Genomic DNA, 20415 nt, shown 5'->3' on the forward strand with positions numbered 1-20415 from the left:
GCCCCCTTCCCCCTAATCACCACTTCATACTCAAAAACAATTGAAAAGGTGGATCTTTGCAATAGGGGTGGCAGCTCATCGCCAGTTACCATTCAAATGTTATTCAAAAATAATTTCGTGGTGTACTAAATTGCATCAAAAATAATCTTTTGCAGTTTTCTGGCATTTCTGCTTCTTTATAGTGACTGAAGCTGAGACATTCACCTTGCATTTTGAATTTATTTCTATACCTCATACTAACTGAAAGAGGAAGAAAAGCTAAGCAGAAATGCAATATTCAAAAGGCTGGTGGAAAAACTGCTTCATTTCTTTGTGGCTATTTCCCTGGCACAGCATGCAGTTATTTAATCAGGGCATTTACGAGTCCCTGCCGACGGCAAGACAGATGATTCTAAATGAAGCTGTGCACTTGATAATAAGGACTGACCAAAATGCTTGAGTGCTCTGCTTCACAGCAGACTCCCTGAGACTATATCGTAAAGATCGTTTACTGAGAAGGCTCAGCCACGTTATCACGGTCATTCAGTTTATCAGCCTGACTGTATTGAACATGTATGCACTAGAAAACATATGAGTTGCTCCGTACATGCTAAGCAGTATGTAAAGAAGGCGGCTCCAGCGTCTTGTTAAAGAACAAACTTCGAACAACCTACTTCGTATTTTGCATGCAAACCCACTGGAGATCCCTCTTGGGATGTAAGGGCATCAGATCTTCAGTTATGGTAGAACAGAAGAAGCACTGATAACCTGGCTGAAAGAGACTGCTGTACAATAGAAATGTGCATGATATTACGCTTCACAGCTATGAAGTAACTCATCTATGTTAAAACTAATAACCAGCAATGCTTTCTATGCCACCGTTAGAGATGTTAACACAGAGCTCCCTCTCCATTTAACAGATGAAGTAGAAACTAACAACTACCAAAACTTGACGTAATCAAGATGTGCATTTCCTTGTGATACGAAAACACTTGCATGCAAAGGCACCAACCAGGAAACAGCATTGAATTATACAGACTGTCGTACAGGTACCTAACAAGTTCTGCCTCCAAAGAGATCCTGATTTAAGACAACACAAATCGTCAGAGTAAAGAGGGCAAACGTGTATGCACTAATGGACTCCTGCTTTCATTAATAATACTACTTAGCATTTCGTATTTAGAATGATACGCAAATACCAAAGGCTAATTGATGACATTACTGAAAAGGGGATGATGTTTTTTCAGCTTCTTTCCAGACCTTCCGGAGATTACTGTCGTGGTGTCATGCAATTTAGGACCTATGCTGTAAGGAAGCAATAAAGCAAATAATAAGATCTCTCTATTTTTAATCAATGCAGACGTTTGACCAGAAGTCAGTTTTAGTATTAAAATAGGAAAGAGACATGAGATCATGTAAAACAGCTACCATAAAAAGGATTTCTACAGTATTTTAAGAAGGTTGAAGCCTACAAACAAACAAAGCAATTACTCCTGCGGCAAACTCTAAATACAATAATTTTCTACTTTTCAAAGAGCAGACAGCCTCTAGATTACTTCTTATTCTACATCTACATTGTTATACATGTATAGAAATACTCTCACTAAACCGAATGTAGTGTGTAGAAGGGCAGCTCAGCAGCAGAGCCAGGGTGCGGACAGCTGGACACTTGGTTCCAGTCCTGCCAACAGCCCACTCTGGTACCAGGTCAAGCTGTGATCTGGGTGGAAGCTCAATGCTGAGCACACATTTTTGAGCAGATCAGTTCTCCCCCTCAGCCTCCACACTCCCCTCTGCCAAACATATGATCTTTTGTCCAAAGCTTGCAAGATGTAACCTTCCTGTCACCTCCAGGTACCAGTTATTATTACAAGCACTGCACTGCACTCAATTTGTGAGCTGACTCTGCAATAAAACCAGACCTATTTATGAGAATAAGACAAGCACAAGTCTATATCATGTCAGAGGACCTCCAAAACTGTTGCACGCAGCTGAGTCAACCAGCTCAGGCAACAGCGATTTCAGTCTTCGATTCCATTTTAGCAAGTGGGGAGTTATTCAGTGCTGAACGTATGCCAGGCACTGCAACAAAACCAACACTGCAACTGAAGTACTGGAGTGGGAAAGTTACACCTCTCTCATCAGCATATGGCAGACAGCAACATATTCTTGAAAAACCGAAGCCAAAGGTAAAATATGATTCCAGAACAGAGCCTGACAAACACAGCAGTAGCTGAAAAGCCTGAACATAGCAGCAGTGCTGGCAAAAAATTGCTACTGGGATGCTGCAAAGCTCCAGGAGGTTAAAAGGCATCCAGGTGAGTCTTCATGATGCACATCAGATAGATTGTGAAGCAAGAATATCAGCAAGCCCAGTATCAGCAAAGATTATGATACCACAGCACAAGCACAGAAAGCTTTTCTTCCCGTGACCGAATCAAACACTTGCTGTAACTTAGAAAATATTTTTCTTTATAGTAGTACAGAGCTTTTTGTGACCATTGTTAGCAAGATTTCTTGCCTCAGTGGTTACCTTGCCAATTAGAGGGGTTTACTGGGTTGTAAAGAAGATAGTTCTGCCAATAGGAGAATAACCCCCGTGCCTCAGAGAAGACAAGGTCCTGTGGGTAACTCGGATTGACAACTGTTTAACTTTATCTTTCCTCCAGCACTTTGGACAGGCTATGTCACTTGTTGTTTTCTGGAAAATTACAATTTCAGCAAAGCTGCTCCACCAAAGAGCATGAGTTGAGCTCCTGAATACATCGCGACGTATCGCTGTACCCTCTGCCGGAGATAACGAGGGCGAATAACGCGGTTGTCATCCGTGCCTTTCAAAGGTGGTGTATTACAGGCTACCCATATATGAAAAGCCACATACTAAACCCCACCTAGCAAGCAGCGAGGGAGACCTAACGTCCCGGCCACCCTTCCCTCTCGCCAGGGGACACCTGAGCTCCCACTGCGACAGCACCACGGCCCCGGCCGGGGGCAGCCCCGCGCACCCCGCCGCCTTCCCCTGCTCACGGAGCCCGGGGGTGCGCTCGGAGCCGGGCAGGACCTCCCGCAGCGCCCCCGGGCAGGCCCCACTCACTTCTCCCCAGCGCCTCCGCCTTCCACTCCGTCTCTTCCAGCGCCCCGTAGCGCCTCACGGCTCTCTCGGCCTCCGCGCCGGCCGAGATGGCCCTCCGCAGCTCCACGGCCCTCCGCAGCTCCATGGCCCCCGCCGCTCCGCCGCCCTCCCGAGCCCCACCACCCCCCGGAGCCCCCCGCAGCCGCAGGGCCGGGCGGCGATGCGATCCTTCCGAGCCCTCCGATCCTTGCAAGCCCTCCCCGGGGGCCGGCGGGGGCAGGCAGCGGCGCCGCGCACATGCTCAGTGCGGGGCTGGGCCGGGGGAGGCGGGCGGGCAAAGGTAGAGGCGTCCCCTGCATCCTCACCCCCCGCACCCTCACCCCCTGCATCCTCACCCCTCGCCTTGCCCAGCGGACCTGCCCCCAGAGGCATGCCCCTCATCCCAGCCTCACCCAAGCAAAAGCCCCAGGACAGCAGCCCAACAAGCGATGAGGTTTGGTGTTTCTCATAAACACGCAGCTTTGCTGCTTATGCAGCCTCCTGCAATTAGAAGAGAAGGAAAGGACTATGCAGGAAGCACTAGTGCAGTAATAATTGTTGTTGTTATTAGTTCTTTTATCGTAGGGGAGATCTTATGGATCAAATCCCTCAACAGCATTTTACAGTTACAGAGTACTTTTCCTGGTGAAATCCCATTGCATTTTATCATGTGTGGTATCGTTATGTCTGATGTAGAGATGATGAAGCAGGAGTTGAGACAGGTTGCCCAGTGCCCCCCGGTAAATCAGGGTTTGTAGCACTCTGCGCCTGGTTTATGAGCAATGGGGTACTGGTAATGCTGAATACATACTGGGTGCATGAAAGTTTGTCTGTCACATACCTTTGCCTACAAACTTTGCCTTGCCCTTCAACCATCAGTGCTACAAAAGCACTACTGCTGTACTCAGTGATGTACTTACTAGTTGGATTGATGCATGTTGTTGCTATACTCATGAACAATTGTGTTTAGGGGTCGTGCTTTACATGTTAGAGGAGAGAAAACTTCCACATCAGTTTTAAAACTGTAACAATGAAATTTTATTTTATTTTTTCTCCTGAGAGCTGCTAACAAATTGCTACCAAATTAAAATGAGCTAGACAATATTTTGGAAGATGTGCAGGGCACAGTGATTTCTGCTTGTCAGCTGTGCTCTGCAGGGATTTGCCATGGTTTGTGCACCAGACCTGCTTGGAGGGCTCTTGTTGACTGTGCAGTACTCCATCCGCGATGGTTTTGGCCTTTGGAGATGAAGCCCAAACAAAGCTGTGAGTCAAGCAGGAAAGCTGGTGGCACCACTCTGCACAGCTGATTTTGGGTGACAGTGCAGCTGCCTGCTGGGGTGGGCTGGACTGACTCAGTAGTAGAAGTGAGGAACACAAGTGTGGGAGGAAGACAAGAGCCCATCTGGGATGTGGATGAGATTTGGACTAAGGGAAACGGCTGATTAGGGAGAAAGGGCCAATTTTTTGGTGGATCTTAGAACTGTTTAGCTTAAATTCATCCCTTCAAGGTTTTAGATTATTATAATCCAAGTGCTTTGTTTAGGAAGTGGAGGAATGATCCTAGAAATAATCAAGTATTTAAAGCTCTGAATTTGATAGCATGGGAGAAAAACTCCCACTAATTAGTAAATGGGATGCACCGACTTTAATTATGTAAAACAAAAAATGTATAAGGTGATTTATTATAACTAGGAAGTTTTCACCTTCCCCATTTGAAAAACTCACAAAATCCAGTAAGAGCCCAGTCTTTCAGGCTGTTACACTTCTGAGCAGGCATGTGGAAGCAGTCCACATGGGTCCATTTGCCCAAAAATTTTGGAAAGTCTGGGGCCTAAATGCACAACAATTATTTTGCTAATGTTCTAAAGTCAGCATTTTTGCTGTTGCAACTTTGGAGCATTTTCAATGCTGCATTCACAAGTGGAATTAAATTTCTCCCCTACTGATGATGCCTTTCAGTTCACTCAGTAGTATGCATGCATTTCTCCACTTGGAAAGGCTGGTTTTCTTCTGCTGAAAGACTGCTAAGAAAGAAAACATAAAAACTGAGATCTCTTCTCGCTACTCAGTGGATAATGTCTGGCAGAAAAACAGAGGCCCACTTTGCTCTTGCGGTCATTTCCCCTAACTGCTTTCCTTCCCTTCCCATTTCTCATCTGAGTCCTGCCATCAGCAGCTGTAGCTGGTCAGCAGCAGCTGGCAAAGCCACGCTCCTATCTAGTGCTCTTTTGGCCTCTCCTGTACATCACTGATGCCCCACAGAGACACAACGCTATATATAACAGGCACACTTTACTAAGGCAAGATTTGTAACAGTGGTACGACTTGTAAGTCAGATGGGGGAAAATGCTTTCTTTGCTTTCCTGGAGCTTTTCAAGCACCTAAGATTGCTCAGCCTGAAGTTCTCAGAGTTCTCCTGCCTTTATGGGCACACCTTGTAAACCAAATGGGTTCTCAAGAGCTGCTTTGAGAGTCTGGGGCTACAGCAAAGGCAGAAGTCAGGGGTGTTGTTCTTTGTCAGATGGGACAGTCATTCTAACACAGAAATAACAAAAGTGTTACATTTCTGCCCAGGGTTTTCATTTATTTATCATTATAATAAAAAGCTGCAGCTCAGCTGATGAAACAAAATGAAATTAAGTGGATTATGTATATTTATTCCATTTTTGTAGGCATAAATACCCAGATCCATAATTACCATGACAGAACAGGCACTGTGCCCATGTGATTTGATTGCTTGCATAGAGCAGGTTGTGGGACTCCTATGAATCTGTCCTATAACATTTTTTTTTAAACACCAAGACTTTTTTAAGAAAATCTCTGTGTTGGAGGAGTTACCAAAATTCCTTGATATCTGATGTCACGGTTAATCTTGTTTCCCTGTGAAAATACCTCCTCTTCAATCTTCATCCCTCAGCTCTTAGGATTCTGTGCAGTTCCACATCCTTAGCATTTTCCCAGTTATTCCTGGTACCCTGCGCGGCCCCTGACCCCACATCCCACAGGCTGTTCCGGCAACGTGTAGGAGCCCTGGGGGGCTGTCAGCCTGCACACATTCACACTACCATGCTACAGCCTCTCTGCCACCTCCAGATCTTGCTTGCCAGGCATATGCATGGCACAAAAATGTCCTGGCACAGGTGAAAGGCTGTGAGCATTACAGGAAAATGCTTACCTGTTGGAAAACCTGATGATCAGATTTAGGAAGGCATGCACGTAACTTCCTGATGCTTCCTCCCTTGCATGATCCTATGCAGCAGACAGGCTGTGGGATTAAGACAAAGAGGGCCACAACTGCGCTAAAGAACCTATACAAGTCCCTAACACAATAGGGTTGTTGTAGGGCACCATCCCCGTAAAAGCAAGAATGAGTATTATCTGCTTGAAATTCAGCCAAATCAGGGCTCTTTCAAGGACCCAACTGTGTCCTATGGCACACAACTATGGCTATGTCATGAGATGTAGTGTGTTGTAGTGCGCTGTCCTGGGAGCTGTAGTGGTAAATCTGTACTTTACATAACACCTTTTCCCAAATCATTACAGCCAGTCTACATAGACAGCTTTACAGAGTGGGGAAAAAGGGTTTAATGTGTGAGTGTCCCCAGCCTGTGTCACAACACAGTGTGAGCTCGTCTGATTCAGTGGGACCCTGTTGTATCACAGACTCCAGTTATCACAGGGCGACAATCAGGTCTGTGTCATTCTTAGTCTATGTCTCAGACATTTGTATTACCAGTCTCCCCAAGAGATCTGTATTAGGCCAAAGTAGACCTCATTTGCTTTTCAAAGAGTTATAATTAAATTCCATCCTAATTAAAAAGAGAGAGGAATGGGATAGCTGAAAATCACAGCAGTGTCCTTGATACAGAAGATACTTTCTTACTGTAGTTTCCACCTTCTGTTTCATGGTAACATGAAGGACTTCTTGGAAGCCCTGCCCCTGCCGTTCTGTACTTGAAAGAGGATCTGCTGCAGCATAGCCTCGGCTGAATGAGGGCCTGATCTCAAAAGCCAGCGCAAGTTCTTATTATGTCATTCCCTTTTTTCTGAATCCTAGCTTGTGTTTAGTTAGCTCCGTTTGTATGCTTATTTATTTATTTGGAATTACAGCCTTTCCATACATGAACCATTCCTTTAAAAATATTTTTTAGGCTAAAGTAACTTCATAAATAATTTACCATAGCTGCAGCTAAGTAACTAGGATTCTGATCTTTTCCCATAGCTATCCTACATCTGCCAGGATAGAAAGGTGCACCTATCGCCTAAAAGTGCTGTGTATTGCAGACAAGCAAGGCATTCTGATGAGCTTGTTAAAAGGCAACCAAGGTGTTTTGAATTAATTTTGTGAGTCTGGGGCAAGATGGTGATCCAAATATTTGTTTGTAAGTATTTCTACCTAAATACCTATTAAATGTCATGCTTTTTAATTAATGTTTCCCTGTGAAATATTGCATGAATATGGTACTCTTTTTTGTCTCTGTTTTATCAAACATGCACACAGAAAAAATGGACTATATATTTAATTTCTTACTACCTCTCCATAGCTGAATTTCTAGTAGAGCTACAGAAGCAAAGGACAAGCAATTAATGGCAAATTTTAGTGAACAGTATGGCACTAATTCTGTGTTAGATGTGACAGGCTTCACAATGTCTGGGTCAATCTAAATGAAAGTACTTTGTGTCCTAGACACTGTTTTGTTTAGGAAAAAAATGCTATCTTTTAAAATCTCTGTATATTGATGCTTATGATTTGACTTGTGTGCAGTAAATGTTGGCTGGTAGCACTGGAGCTACAGCATCTGACTGCCTATCTTTTATGCAGATTTGGAGATCTATCCTGTAAAGCGGGGTCTGACCAAGCAAGTATTTAGATTACCCTGAGTAGTACGTACTTGCTTTTCTATCTGAAAACAAACTAACGCTTAAAAAGCAGTCCATAAACTCATAGCACATGTTAAATGTCTGCAAAGCCCTCTCAGTTCTGTCTTTACGCTGCCAGGATCCACAGTGATGTGCAGAAGAATGGGAGCTTATGCTCAGCCTGTTACTGCTCAGGATCAGTACCTGGTATCACAAGCTTGAGGCTGCACTGAATATCAAGACAGACCTTGCAGGATTGAGCTCCCAAAACACAGTCCAGGTTGGTTACCTCCTGTTAAATATTTGGTTTAAGATATATTTCAGGTGAGGCTGTGGTAAGTTTTTAGGTCTGTTTGACAATTGTATCTGTACGTGTGCAGAGCCTATTTGCAAAAGTTCCTGGGAGGTGAATAATGGAGACTATTAAAGCTGCCACAGAGCTTTCCACTTCTATAGATTTATCTCGGCTATTTTCGATATACAAGGTGAGAAAACACAGCACAAATTCAGGAGATGCACTGGCAGATGAGACAGGGCAAATAGTTCTGGCAGAGAAAATGGATGCAATCTGCACAGACCAATGGCTGTAGTTGCGACCATAACACAGATTTCAGAAACTTACTTCTCTAAACTCTTTTCCTTCACATTTTATTTTTGTCTTAGTGGATTCTTTCTACATTCACTCTCCTTTTAAGGTACAAATTTTACAGCAAAAGCTGTTACAGCATCTGTCAGATGTTACTAATACCATGGGTGGTGAAGTCTTCCATGTAACAGTCTTATTTTTGGCGTTTGGAGTCAGTCCATATGACTGGACTGACTGTTGTGCAGGTGAGTCATTACTGTGCAGGTGGCTTTTGTATCTGTGATGGGTGGCCATAGCTACATAGAAAAACAGATGTTTGACCAGCAAATTTAGACAGTAATACTGAAGTGGGTTTGTGGGCATGGCCATTTTAAAGTAGTAACTATACTGTGTAAAATTTGCAAACACAGCAACATGCTCCCCCAAACACAGCTCTTGTAGGGTCTGAACCTCTCCTCATTTCACTTAGTCCAAAGTTTAAAGGTGACTTTCTGTAAGCTGCTGTTTTACATACACAAATCTGGATCTTAAACAGAGCTCAGAACTGCTTGCAAGCTGCAGTGCAAAGACTGTGTCAGTGCCTTGCTGATTCATGTTCCCATGAAGTGCATGTGCTGCACTACACTTGTGTCATAACAGGCATGTCCATTTCTTCTGTGGAGCATTTTGCTACCACCTTCACTGGAACTGGAAGCTCAGCCCTGAATTCTGAAAGGGTTCCTTGTGGCTTGAATTTCTCTGCAAACATGGCCTTCAGTGATGGAGGACCTGTATTGCATTGATATTTCAACTTCTGCTCTAAAACAGTAAGCAAAACACCACATAGGTAATTGCCATATCCTTTTGTGCAGTTTCTAGGAGCACATAATAATTCAGTACTGTATGATGGCCACTCTGAGCTAAGCGTAGAACTAACGTAAAACCCTTCAGTGTCATTGGTGTATCATGGAAAATCAAGTGCAGCTAACAATCTTGGTACATTTTGGATGTAAAATATGTGATGCATGAGATGGGAGTAGCTGAACGCCCTTAGTGATTAAATAAAGGTGGTATTTAGCTCAGAGAGGTATGAGCAATGCTAAGGTAAGGATACCACAGGCAGCCAGGTTTACAGAGGTGGATGTTTCAAGGTCAGCATAGAGCAAGAGGAAGTAAAAGACTAGAGATGGAGAACTCCAGTTCCTAAGCTTGTATTTTCTTTTCTAAATCTTGCTGCAATGAGAGGAAGGCTGCTTTCCTGACAGATGAAAGCAGTAATAGTGTGGGGGTTTATTCCTGTGTATACACACCCTAAGCGTGCATCTTACTTATAGTAAGATACGTATATACTGATTCCAGGCAAGAATGTTGTACCTTATTTTACCCGGCTGCCAAATTATACCCTATAAAAGGAGACACAACTCAGAACAAAGCTGACACTTCCTCCACAAATAAAGGATCTCATGTGGCACAGAACTCTGTGTGCATGGTTTGTGAGTCCATATGGGCCAGGCACTGAATTTATCACAGCCATCTGAGTGCTTATGCATTTCATTTCTGTTGTAACTGGATGAAGTAGAGTAACAGAACTGGGAACTGCATACCCTCTCTCTATATATCGCTGGTGACTGAACTACCTACTAGGCTATATATTCATACTCCTTCTTGGTTTTTCTTTGATTTAATCTGTTGTAGTGTTAAATGGAGAAGAGTGACTGCATCAAGATCCTGTATTTAAGGTTTTCTTCTCCTGGCAGAGGGGAGCATTTGCATGGGTGTCCCACATCACATTGGCTTACAAAGAACACGAATGTAAACAAACTCCAACTTGCTGTCCTTTTCCCCTTGTTTTTTTACAGCACCACTTCCCAACTGTCTTTCCCTGAACTCGCAGGGGAAATGATGCATTTACCATCCTCTTTGGATGTCTGTTTTTCTATCTGGATACAAAGTGCAAGCATTTTGGGCACTGCCACATTAAATTAATAAACTAAATTAACTAATAAATTAATAATAAAAAAAACAGGAAGGCGGTGGTTGTTAGGGCAAATGCTGTTGAAGAGCGTATGCAATGACCATACAGATATGCCATCTGCATTCTTTGTTCTTGTTTATAATGGATTACAGTAACTTTGATCGTAGTGGAATGGCAATTGAATGTGAATACACAATGCAACTTTGAAATTAAGGGAGAGCACAGTCTTTGGGTGCTTGAGATTTTATAGATGGAAATTCTGTTCCGAATTTGTTCAAAAGTGGCAGATGACTTGAAGCATATAACTAACCTTTAAGTGAGGTGAATAATCCCTGCTTTCCTTTCACCCTGCTTGTGTTAACGTCTGTGACATCAAATTGAGCTTTTCGCTGCATGTGGTCCATGAAGATCCCACGGAACTTTGCACAAGACCTGACTTTTGTACACACTAGTTAAAGACAGACAGAGCCAGAGAACAACATTCGAAGTTTATTAAACCTTTTCAAAAACACAGACATTTTTCAGTCAACTTGAAATTCATTATTTTAGACAGATTCAAGTATTTCTTGCACATCTCAGTGGACTGGCACTAGTAGTAGCAGAAAGCACTAGCATCACAGCAGAGAACCAGACGGCAAAAGCTGTATAGATTTCAGAGTTTGTGCTATACAGAGAAGTTACCTATCAGATACGGTACCAAACTACAGGCCATTTCACCTTCACTAAAGTATAAAACTGGTTATTTTATGCTGTGTTACCGGATGGTTGTTTCTGGTGTGAAGAAGACAGAAGCCTTCTGGAGAATTTCACATACCAGTAAGCACAGGAGGTTCATTTGCATGAAAGATTTGCAACAGAAAAATACATTTTCAAATTTTGATTTTGTCAAATTCACATTTTAAGTCTCCACAGCTATCCAGAATAACATGAAGCTAGAACTGCACCTGATCTAAATATGTCTTCTTAACACATTTGCTCTTAGAGAGAATCCATGAAATGGAAATGTCATCTGAATGCATGGCTAGTAGCTGTTGGCAGCATGTTCCCTCTTTCCTGAGCACCTATGTGATGTCTAATTCTATTCCTATCTTTCTGGTTACTGAAATCTGCGTGTTCAGCTGGCATTAAGAGCAGTATAATCCCTTCAAATAGTCATAAAACCTAACTCTCTTATGACAGTTTTTGAAAGGGTGGTGGAACAAAAAGAGGACAACTCTCACACAGCTCATTTTATTTATTTTTTTAAAGAAATAACTTGTGTTTGATTCTCCTAGTAATTCAGTAATGTATGTATCAAATGGAGTTGCACTAGATGACCTGGTCTGGACCTCCAGAAGTCCCTTCTAACTTCAACCATTCTGTGAAATTAATATTCTAAGTCAAAATTTTATCAAGAAATAATAAAGTCTTTAATAACTAATGGGGTAGGTCCTCCAACAGACTGAATTGACAGAGGTGGGAAATCTTTAGGAGGTGCATCAATTTATGCACACTGAGAAATTGTGCCCCCCCCCCCCCCCCGCCCCACTTCATTTTATTGTATTATGTGGGTCTGGAATGTTTATTAGTACAATCAATGCTGGTATTTACAAAAATATAAAAATATATGTGAAATGAGATTTGGGTTACTTAACCATCAAGTAGTTTATCAAGAAAAACAGAGAAAGTGAAAGAGAAATATGCACAATCTTAAGTTTACTAAAATATAAGAGCTGCAGGCTCTTATTACATGAAAGAACCATGCTTCACATAACAAAAATATGGAAGAAAACCCTGAAGCCCACAGTCAGATAAATTTGAAGACAAAGAGGATTTAGCTCAAATTCCCAAGAAAAAGCTGGCATCACAAAAGCCTAGAGCAATAAAGCACAGCTTATGTAAGCTTTGAAGCCGTTTAAAATAAAAGATGGATGTTCCCATTCATTAAATGCTCTTGCTAAACAAAAGCATCAGCATTACAAAGATCATGAGAAGAGTTTTAAATTCTTGGTTCACCTAGGGATTAAGCTTTACTAACTATACCCATGCAGAAATAATTCTGTGCACCACAGAGTTGCAGCTTAATATGGCATACTGCTACAGCATGCAGCAGAACACCACCATATCCCTACTTCTCTCTCCTTGTAATGTCATTATTTTCCAGTTCCATTCTCCAAATGAATTCTATTAATCCTTAACACTTAAGGCACAAGCAAAAATAAAAAGTACCTGTAAAAATAAAGTCAAATACTCAATTATCATACATCATCTGAAAATGTTAAGTCTCATTGACAGAACAGACTAAAATACTCTTCTGTTCCTAAAAATATATTAACAGCAAAACACTACTGGAATTGCTTCTTTATCTCAAGGACTTTAGATATATACACACAATAACAATTTAACAGCTGTAGCAGCCTGAAATACCTATTCATTCATATTTCCTTTTTAAAGTAGACAGATAAAATGCAGTTAGTTCTTCTGTGAATTTCTATTGCTACTGGGATGTCCTACTTCAGGACTGCCCAATATACACTGTGAGATCTGTGCAACAACACCCACTGAACTACTCCCATACAAACATGTAAGACAGACATTAAGAAGAGGAATTCATTCCACCACATACAAACATGTACAATGAAGTTATCTACATAGGAGCCAGTCACCTTGGACTGTTAGCGATGGCAAGAAACAGACACGGTGCATAATTCATCCCACCCTAAAACAGATATCCAAAACTACCTGTTTTTCCCCCACTGACTATAAGTAGAGCTTAAAGTATTTAGCCAAGTTGCAGATGTCCACACTACAGATGTCTAAAGTCAATTAAAATTAATTATTTAAGGCAGGTGCAGGTTCCCTCTTCCAGGTCTGCCTGTGCCAGGTGATGATGGAATTGCACTGAATTCTCTGTCGAGAAGGAAGCTACCTCTTTCACCTGTCTGTCACCAAAACGGACTGTAGAAAAAGCCCCCCCACACACACCTCCTCCAATACACTGTAGTTCTGTAGTCAAGGCCACACAGGTACTTTGCACCACTCTTGACTAATGGGTTCTGCTAAACTTGATTTTACCTGGAATAGATTGGGCAGTGCTTGCGTGATCCCTTTCCCTGTCTGCCCTAAGTAGCACTGGGCTCCTGCAGTGACAAACTATTGTAACCAATATATTAAGTAGTACAGCTGCTGGCTAAAGGAGCGTACATTTATAGCCTAAGGAGGCATTGGTTTACTGTTTAGGTAAGACTGAGGAACTTAGACATTCCTCAAAGTGGTTATTATCATCACAACAAGGAGGGTTAATTCTTGTCCTTACAATCATCATCAAGATAGGTTTAATCAGATACTGTTTCAAGCTTAAAATTTAAGGCGTAAAATGTCGTTTTAATAAACTAAGGACTCCCTTATTATCCCTACCTGCATCCAGACCTGGTCCTCAGTTGACAAAATAAGTCTATAACTGATTTTCACCATTTCCTAGTTTCCTATGTATAGTTACTATATGACAGTGTCTCCTATGAACAGAATCATAGAATCATAGAATATCCTGAGTTGAAGGGACCCACAAGGATCACTGAGTCCAACTTCTGAGTCTGCACCGGGCCACCCAAAAATCAGACCATGTGGCTGAGAGTGTTGTCCAAACTCAATTGTTCTCCCAGTTAAGACAAAAGGAACACGAATATATTTCTACAAATAGTCTTTTTTTTTTCTCTGAATAAAATAGAGTTGTCGCCACTGTTTAGATAAGAAATCTATTAAATTTTGTTCTGCAAAAGCAATCTTGCACTGATAACAATTGTCAAATACAACAGTTGAGGATTTAATGTTCTATTCCCTTTTTTCTAGGGACTACAAGTTGCTTGAAAATTAAATTACAGTTAATATTTCTCCCCAGTGAGACAGTCTGACATGATGTGCAAATGCTTATGCTGCCCTGTAAGTCAGCTGTTCCCAGAAGAGATGGGCTCGCAGCATGAAAATAATTCAGTGCCAATAAACAATTGGCCTATTTTATAAAAAATAAACAGGCAAAAAGACAAACTGTTCCACTGCTTATACTAACCAAAAAATGTTGAGATGATTATTCTAAACACAGCAATGAAACTGCAGCGCAGTTTACTGACTTTCATAAGCTCACTTTAGATTTAGAATGGGTTCAGAACTGAAGTTCTTATTTCTGTGATGGTTCTTCATCTGCATTGACCTTCTCTCTTTGGAGCCACATAAATGCTGACTTTACCGTGCCATCTCCACTCTCTTGGGAAAAACAAATGAAGGCAGCCCAGACAAAGCCACAAAGCCCAGTGTAAGCTGTGCGCAGGTAAACGGGGACAAAAACGAAGTTTGACAGCTGTGTTGGAAGGAGAGAGGGCTCAGTTAGTGCTCCAGTCATTGTTAGGTCTTGTACTTACACGCCCCAAAACTCCACTGACTTCTCATTAGGTTAGATATCCTCTAAATGCATAGCATCAGGTTTTACAGAAAGAAAGGCTCACTGAGTTACCCCAAAACTCACCTGCACAAAAGGCCAGTACATCAGTCCTGTCTGAAATGAAAACGAATCATGTTATTCTTGTAGACTTCAACCACAAAGATTAAGTTTTTCCTACCACTTTTAGCAAAGACTAAAATATATTTTAATAAAATTAATAGAAGATGGTGAAATATAAATTAAGCTGGTTAACTTTGAGGTTGCAATATTAAACTACTAATCATCTTTATGAGCTGCCATGCAAGGAATTTCTCCAAGAGATTATTCTGACTCATTTTAAATACAAAACTCTAATTACAGTGAAATCTTCAAAGTCACCTGACACCAAATACATAAGCACATTTACCAGATGGGTGAACAAATGTTTAAATATGTGAACATTTGTTTCAGCCATGAATGAAAAATACCACTGAACACTATTTATTTCACTCGTTCAGTGCTCCCTCTAGTTACTCATACACGTAAGACTTTCTTGCAAAAATCAACAGATAATTTACTCATAGAACATAAGGTCAATAGAAACCTTATGTTTTGATAGGATAGAGTGGGCACTGTTTTTAGAGTCATCTTCTCCAGCAGTAAAAATAATCCTTTTCTATCCTACCTACATCCTATCATTGTAAAGAGAAATGCACATGGCACATCACAGTTTCTCCTTCTATTATACTTTTATTTTAATCTATCTTTCTTCCCGTGCCTGAGAAATCTTTAAAATTCTTAAGTTGCTCAGCTCTGAGATAGCACAAATTTTTTTTTCCTGTGTATAGAGAAATGCTAACCAAAACCAGCTATTTATATCCAAGCCTTCTTAGAACAAAGGATTGCATTTCTGAAAGTGAGAAGACTGTCAGTGAAAAGTACAGGCTCAAAATGATTCCTAAAAAAGATGTCTCTATAACTAATGTTTCTAACAGGTGTTCATGTACATGTTGTCAATGGTATTGCTAACTAAACACTGGAGCGTGCGTACTTCTTAAGAGGAAAGATAGTACAATCTTAGCGTATAACATTCGGTGTTGTACTGTAGGGCTCTCACTCAAACAGAGCCGGGTGCAAGTGTTTTATATATATATAAATATTATTCATTTTTGGAATGGCATTATTTCATTCATCTGGCAGTCCTGCCTGCCCCAAATTACCTGGACTTCAGATGACTGCTGGTACTTAAAGTTTCCTACACATAATCAAATAATGAAATAAGAGGGAGGCTGTTAGAGGAAGACATAATGTTTAAAATATTTTATACAATAATGTTATTTTTTCTGTGTAGCTGGGTGATAAGTTAATCGCTTGCCTTACCTTATAGGTATTCCAAAATTTCTTTTTACAGTCTGAAAAGATGTCCTCTTTCCTCTGAAGGATGCTCATACCTGGTGGTAAAATACTTAAGACAATCAGGAAAAAAAAATAAAATGTTCACTTTTTTTTCAATAATATCCCAACCTGTTCTCAAAATACATTTTGAAAGAAAAAATACCATTCCTACTACCTAAAATTGCTACATCGTATATCCTCATCTACTGACTTGGCTCTCCAGGTTATGTGGCTCTCAGTTATATGGTCTCTGCTCAGGTGACTCTGCAGTGGCAGTAGAAGCAGATACAACACAAATACATCTTACACGCAGGAGACAGACAGAATGAGGCACCGTGCATATTGTTGAATTGCCAGAAGTGGCCCAGGTCCTCAACAGGGTTTAGGTGCCCCAGCCCACTGAAGTCAGTGGAAAAGGGCACCTTTTTTAAAAAAAAAAAATTATTTGAGCCATAATCAGCCTGCTATTTTTATCTTCATAAATATCTACCTCATATCCAAATCCTAGAATAGACAAGTAGAACAATTTCAAAACCTACTTGCTTAACGTTCCACAGGCAGCATTTCAAAATTGTAAATAAATTCTAGTTGGTCCAAGCTCCTCTCGATTCTAGGCAAACACAACCTTGCAGCAGGCTCCCATCATTAAACCCAAGACAAAAGCAGCATGATTTGAAATTATGGATTAGACCATACAAACTGGAGATAAAATGCAAAATAGTCAAAATAATGAACCCTTTAAACTATTCCCTGTGATGGGAACCCTCACATGTCAAACTAGGTGTCTTTCTAAAAGCCATAGAAAGCTGTAGCAGCCCTTTAAAGATCACCCACCGTGACTGGAAGATGCGACCTACATTAAGTGAAGGTGATGGGTGTTGAAGGAAAGGTTGGACGTGGTGCTTAGGGACATGGTTTAGTGGGTGACATTGGTAGTAGGGTGATGGTTGGACCAGATGAAGGTCTTTTCCAACCCTGGTGATTCTATGAACTTCTATGACAACATACTTGTAACAAATCGATCTAAAATCCAAAGCTACACGTTTGCACATAGCAGAGACCCGAAGTCACTTAGCCCACCGCAGGTATCGTTCTAGATACATGCATGCCACGAGGTTATCAGTATCTCTCAGCTGACACATTATAAGCTCCTACTGCCGCCTGATTTAGGTATTTTTACCCTCCCTTCCTTCTTGGGTCCTTCACATCCTCCTGGTCCTTGGGCAAGTCTCTGCTCGCGTTCTGACATGGGCAGAAAGTAAAAATGTCGTGTTTGACTTCTTCCTTGGCTTCCTTTCTCTTCAGTCATAAACTGAGTAAATTCCTGGCAGGGTCATAAAACGCAGACCTCCTGATACCATGCAGATAGTCTCTTCAGAGTCTAAAGTTTCTTCTTATTTCTTGGCTTTCAAGGTTATCCCTTATCACTCACGGCAGCGCGCTGTGCTTCTACACACCCGTGAGGCAGAGGAGGGCACAGCCTGCTGAGCTGTCCCGCTTCCCTCACAGCCACGCTTGGCTGCCTTTTGGAAACGGGACGGCCGGGGGCGCACCCGAGCCGTGGCACTCACCCGTGTAGAAGGCACCAACGGCGACCGGGGCGGCGAGCAGCTGGTCGCACAGCACCTTGCCCAGCACGGCGGCCGGGCGGCGGCCGGGCAGCGCCCTCTCCAGCGCCCGCAGCCACACGTAGTTGAGGTTGCCGTGGAAGGTGAGGGCCAGCAGCGCCACCCGCCGCGTCTGCGCCCAGTCCGGGGGCTGCCCGCGGCCCCGCCGCTGCGCCGCGTCCCCGGCCGCGGTGAGCCCGGCGTAGAGCAGCACGCTGCCCGCCCACCCCGCCGCCATCGCGGCCGGGCCGCCCTCACAGCCCCCGCCCTCCGCAGCGCGGGGAGCCGCCGCCGTGCCCTCGGTGAGCGCTGCCGGCCCCGCCCGCCGCCGCCTCGTCAGCGCTGCCAGCGTGGAGCCGCTCGGGCCCGGCGGAAGCGGCGAGCCCCGGGGCGTCCCCGGCCATGGACGCCTCTCTGGAGAAGGTCTGCGGGGGGACGGGAGGGCCCTGAGGGATGAGGGGGCTGCCGGGGTGAGGGGGCTGCGGACCGGCGCCGAGCGCGCAGGGCCCCGGGGCTCCCGGGCCGCCCCGCCGGGCCTGAGGCACGGGGTCGGCGCCTGGCTGAGGTGTGAGCACCGCTCCTCCTGCAGAGCCGGGTTTCTGGGTGCTCCCTGACGGTTTCTGGGGGCTCCCTGACGGTTCCTGGGGTCTCCTGACGGTTTCGTTTCCTGGGCTGCAGCAGGGCAGTGGGGAGATAGCGCTGTTTGCTCTTTTCTGTTCGGTGCCCTGTACAAAGCAAATAGCAATTGTGTAATGATGTCAGTCGCTGAGAAATTTGATTTTGCCGTTGTCACTGAGAATCAGTATCTGGAGGAGTTTTCTAGGACCTGTCACACTTTTGGCTCTCATTGCACCTGCGGTGTTTCGGGAGACCTGTCCTGAAAGCAAGGAGAGGCCGGCTGCTCAGATGTGGCTTATCACCATTATTCGTATGTGGCTTATCTCCGTTGTATGCCTTTCAGGACAGTATGCATTTGCAGCAGTGTACACTCAGTGTGCTGTGGAGATGTTACTGCTTCCTTCCACTTTGCATCATTTCCTGTACTCAGCATGTTCGGTTTTTTGTAGTCTTTGGAATCAGCTAGATAAGTGTGAATGGGATGTGCTGCAGTAAAATGAATGAGAAGGAAATTCATAAGGACTCTTTCTGACATAGTTAGTAAGTAGACAGCAAAACGGTTATCTGTATTAGAATCCAAATGAAGAATGCAATGTTAAGGAGTATTTGGTCGGCTTTAAATGCTTCAGTTCTTCACTAGCACTAACAGAAGTCATGGTGACTGCTCGTTCTTCTGAAAAGTTTTAATAAATAAAACCTAACTGACTACTAGTTTGGAATATGGTCTTTACTGTGCTTGAATCCACAGATTTGAAAGAAGGCGCGCTGATACAGGGCAACTTACTGCCCTATAGTGCTGACAGACTGCTTATAAACTGTGTGCAACTAGGTCATCACAAGCAAAGAAAACACCCTGCAAGAATTAATGCTTAAATTTTGTAATGGAGTAGAAGTCTGTGTTTTGGTTATTTGAATTCTTGATGTCAGTAGTAGCCTGTCATGGCGAGGGCCCTATGAAAACTTGTGTATCTCATTTTCAGTATACACAAATAGATATGTGTAAAGAGTTAACATTTGTTTTACTTCCTCTCTTATTTTTTTTATCATGGCTCTTTTCGCCTTGGGTGATAAAAGCTGTAGCACTCTGTGTCATGTCATAACCCAATTATTGTCTTCCATGCACTTAGCAGTTAGTGCCCTCTTGAAGTAGCCATTAGTTAAGATAGCTGTGAATCAGTAAAATCCGCACTTTATTTGCTCTTGTGTGTGATATAAAAGAAGTGTTCTTCATGAATCAAATTGAAATTCATCCAAGCTGGGATATTTTTATCCTCCGAGAATGTGCATCCCCTTACCTTGTGCTTATTAAGCAGTATCATAATGCATCTGAGTGTCTTTTATTTGTACCATGTCTCCTTTTTATGTTTTTATACATACAGCTTATTGGGATATCAGTGATAAGTGCTTTCTAATTTGTATAAAAGTTTGTAAAAACTTTCTATTTTTCATAATGATGAAGGCCTTTTGTTGGAATCACCTAACTATAGGGTGACAGTGAATGACTACGCTCATTAGTTGCATGCAAATAAAATGATTTAAGTGTGTGAGAAACTTCTTGAGAATTGAAAACATTGCATGGTAGGCTTGCGAGGAGAACTTGTAGAGTCTGACATGCAGTTGTGCACACCAGCAATCTCATAGTTTAGTTTTGCAAGTGATCTTTGTTTTATCAGACATGGCTTTTTGTTTTTTAATTTATGAACACTGTGTGTCTTCAGTGGTATAATTAGGATGCTTTTTTTTTTTTTCAGAAATCCAGAAATTTGGGGGTGAATTTCAGGTTTAATTTCTTCTGGAAGCCTGTGTTCAACTCGAGAAGTTTGGGCAGCAGATCTATGATTTTTTTTTTTGCTCCCTTTATGTTGTGATATGTGACCACTCTTGAAGGATTTTAACATTTTAAGTTTC

General features: G+C 42.6%; 3 protein-coding genes across 4 annotated transcripts in view; 1 reads left to right on the top strand and 2 right to left on the bottom strand.

Annotated features, from left to right (window-relative positions):
* Positions 1 to 3213, bottom strand: part of BMERB1 (bMERB domain containing 1) — a 51196-nt gene extending 47983 nt beyond the window's left edge. The window contains exon 1 of the mRNA XM_035548596.2: positions 3074 to 3213. Within this exon, the coding sequence (XP_035404489.1) occupies positions 3074 to 3197 (124 nt within the window). The 5' untranslated portion in view covers positions 3198 to 3213. The remainder of the gene's footprint in view (positions 1 to 3073) is intronic.
* A 10015-nt stretch (positions 3214 to 13228) lies between these two features.
* MPV17L (MPV17 mitochondrial inner membrane protein like) lies at positions 13229 to 18127 on the bottom strand. Its single transcript, XM_035548985.2, has 4 exons — positions 17854 to 18127; positions 16268 to 16338; positions 14993 to 15022; positions 13229 to 14827 (listed from the first exon to the last, which is right to left on the bottom strand). Exons 1-4 carry the CDS (start codon positions 18125 to 18127, stop codon positions 14648 to 14650), a joined length of 555 nt encoding a protein of 184 aa, XP_035404878.1. The 3' UTR covers positions 13229 to 14647.
* PDXDC1 (pyridoxal dependent decarboxylase domain containing 1) overlaps positions 17834 to 20415 on the top strand; it is a 31357-nt gene continuing 28775 nt past the window's right edge. The window contains exon 1 of one of the 2 annotated variants that reach the window (XM_050713727.1): positions 17834 to 17993. Coding sequence is in view for 1 of the 2 variants with exons in the window: in XM_035548597.2 (XP_035404490.1) it covers positions 18292 to 18312 (21 nt within the window). In the remaining variant the exon portion in view is untranslated. Of the gene's footprint in view, positions 17994 to 18187; positions 18313 to 20415 lie in introns of those variants that run through there. The other variant, XM_035548597.2, reaches the window with a different exon arrangement.

This window comes from Cygnus atratus, chromosome 15 (genome assembly GCF_013377495.2).
Source record: "Cygnus atratus isolate AKBS03 ecotype Queensland, Australia chromosome 15, CAtr_DNAZoo_HiC_assembly, whole genome shotgun sequence".
Classification (NCBI taxonomy): Eukaryota; Metazoa; Chordata; class Aves; order Anseriformes; family Anatidae; genus Cygnus; species Cygnus atratus.

Coding starts and splice junctions, on each gene's coding strand:
- MPV17L (XM_035548985.2), bottom strand. CDS start 18,127: ATGGCGGCGGGGTGGGCGGGCAGCGTGCTGCTCTACGCCGGGCTCACC. Junction 16,339..17,853: donor CGTTGGTGCCTTCTACACGG/GTGAGTGCCACG, acceptor TTTTACCACCAG/GTATGAGCATCCTTCAGAGG. Junction 14,828..14,992: donor TGTACTGGCCTTTTGTGCAG/GTGAGTTTTGGG, acceptor CTTCCAACACAG/CTGTCAAACTTCGTTTTTGT.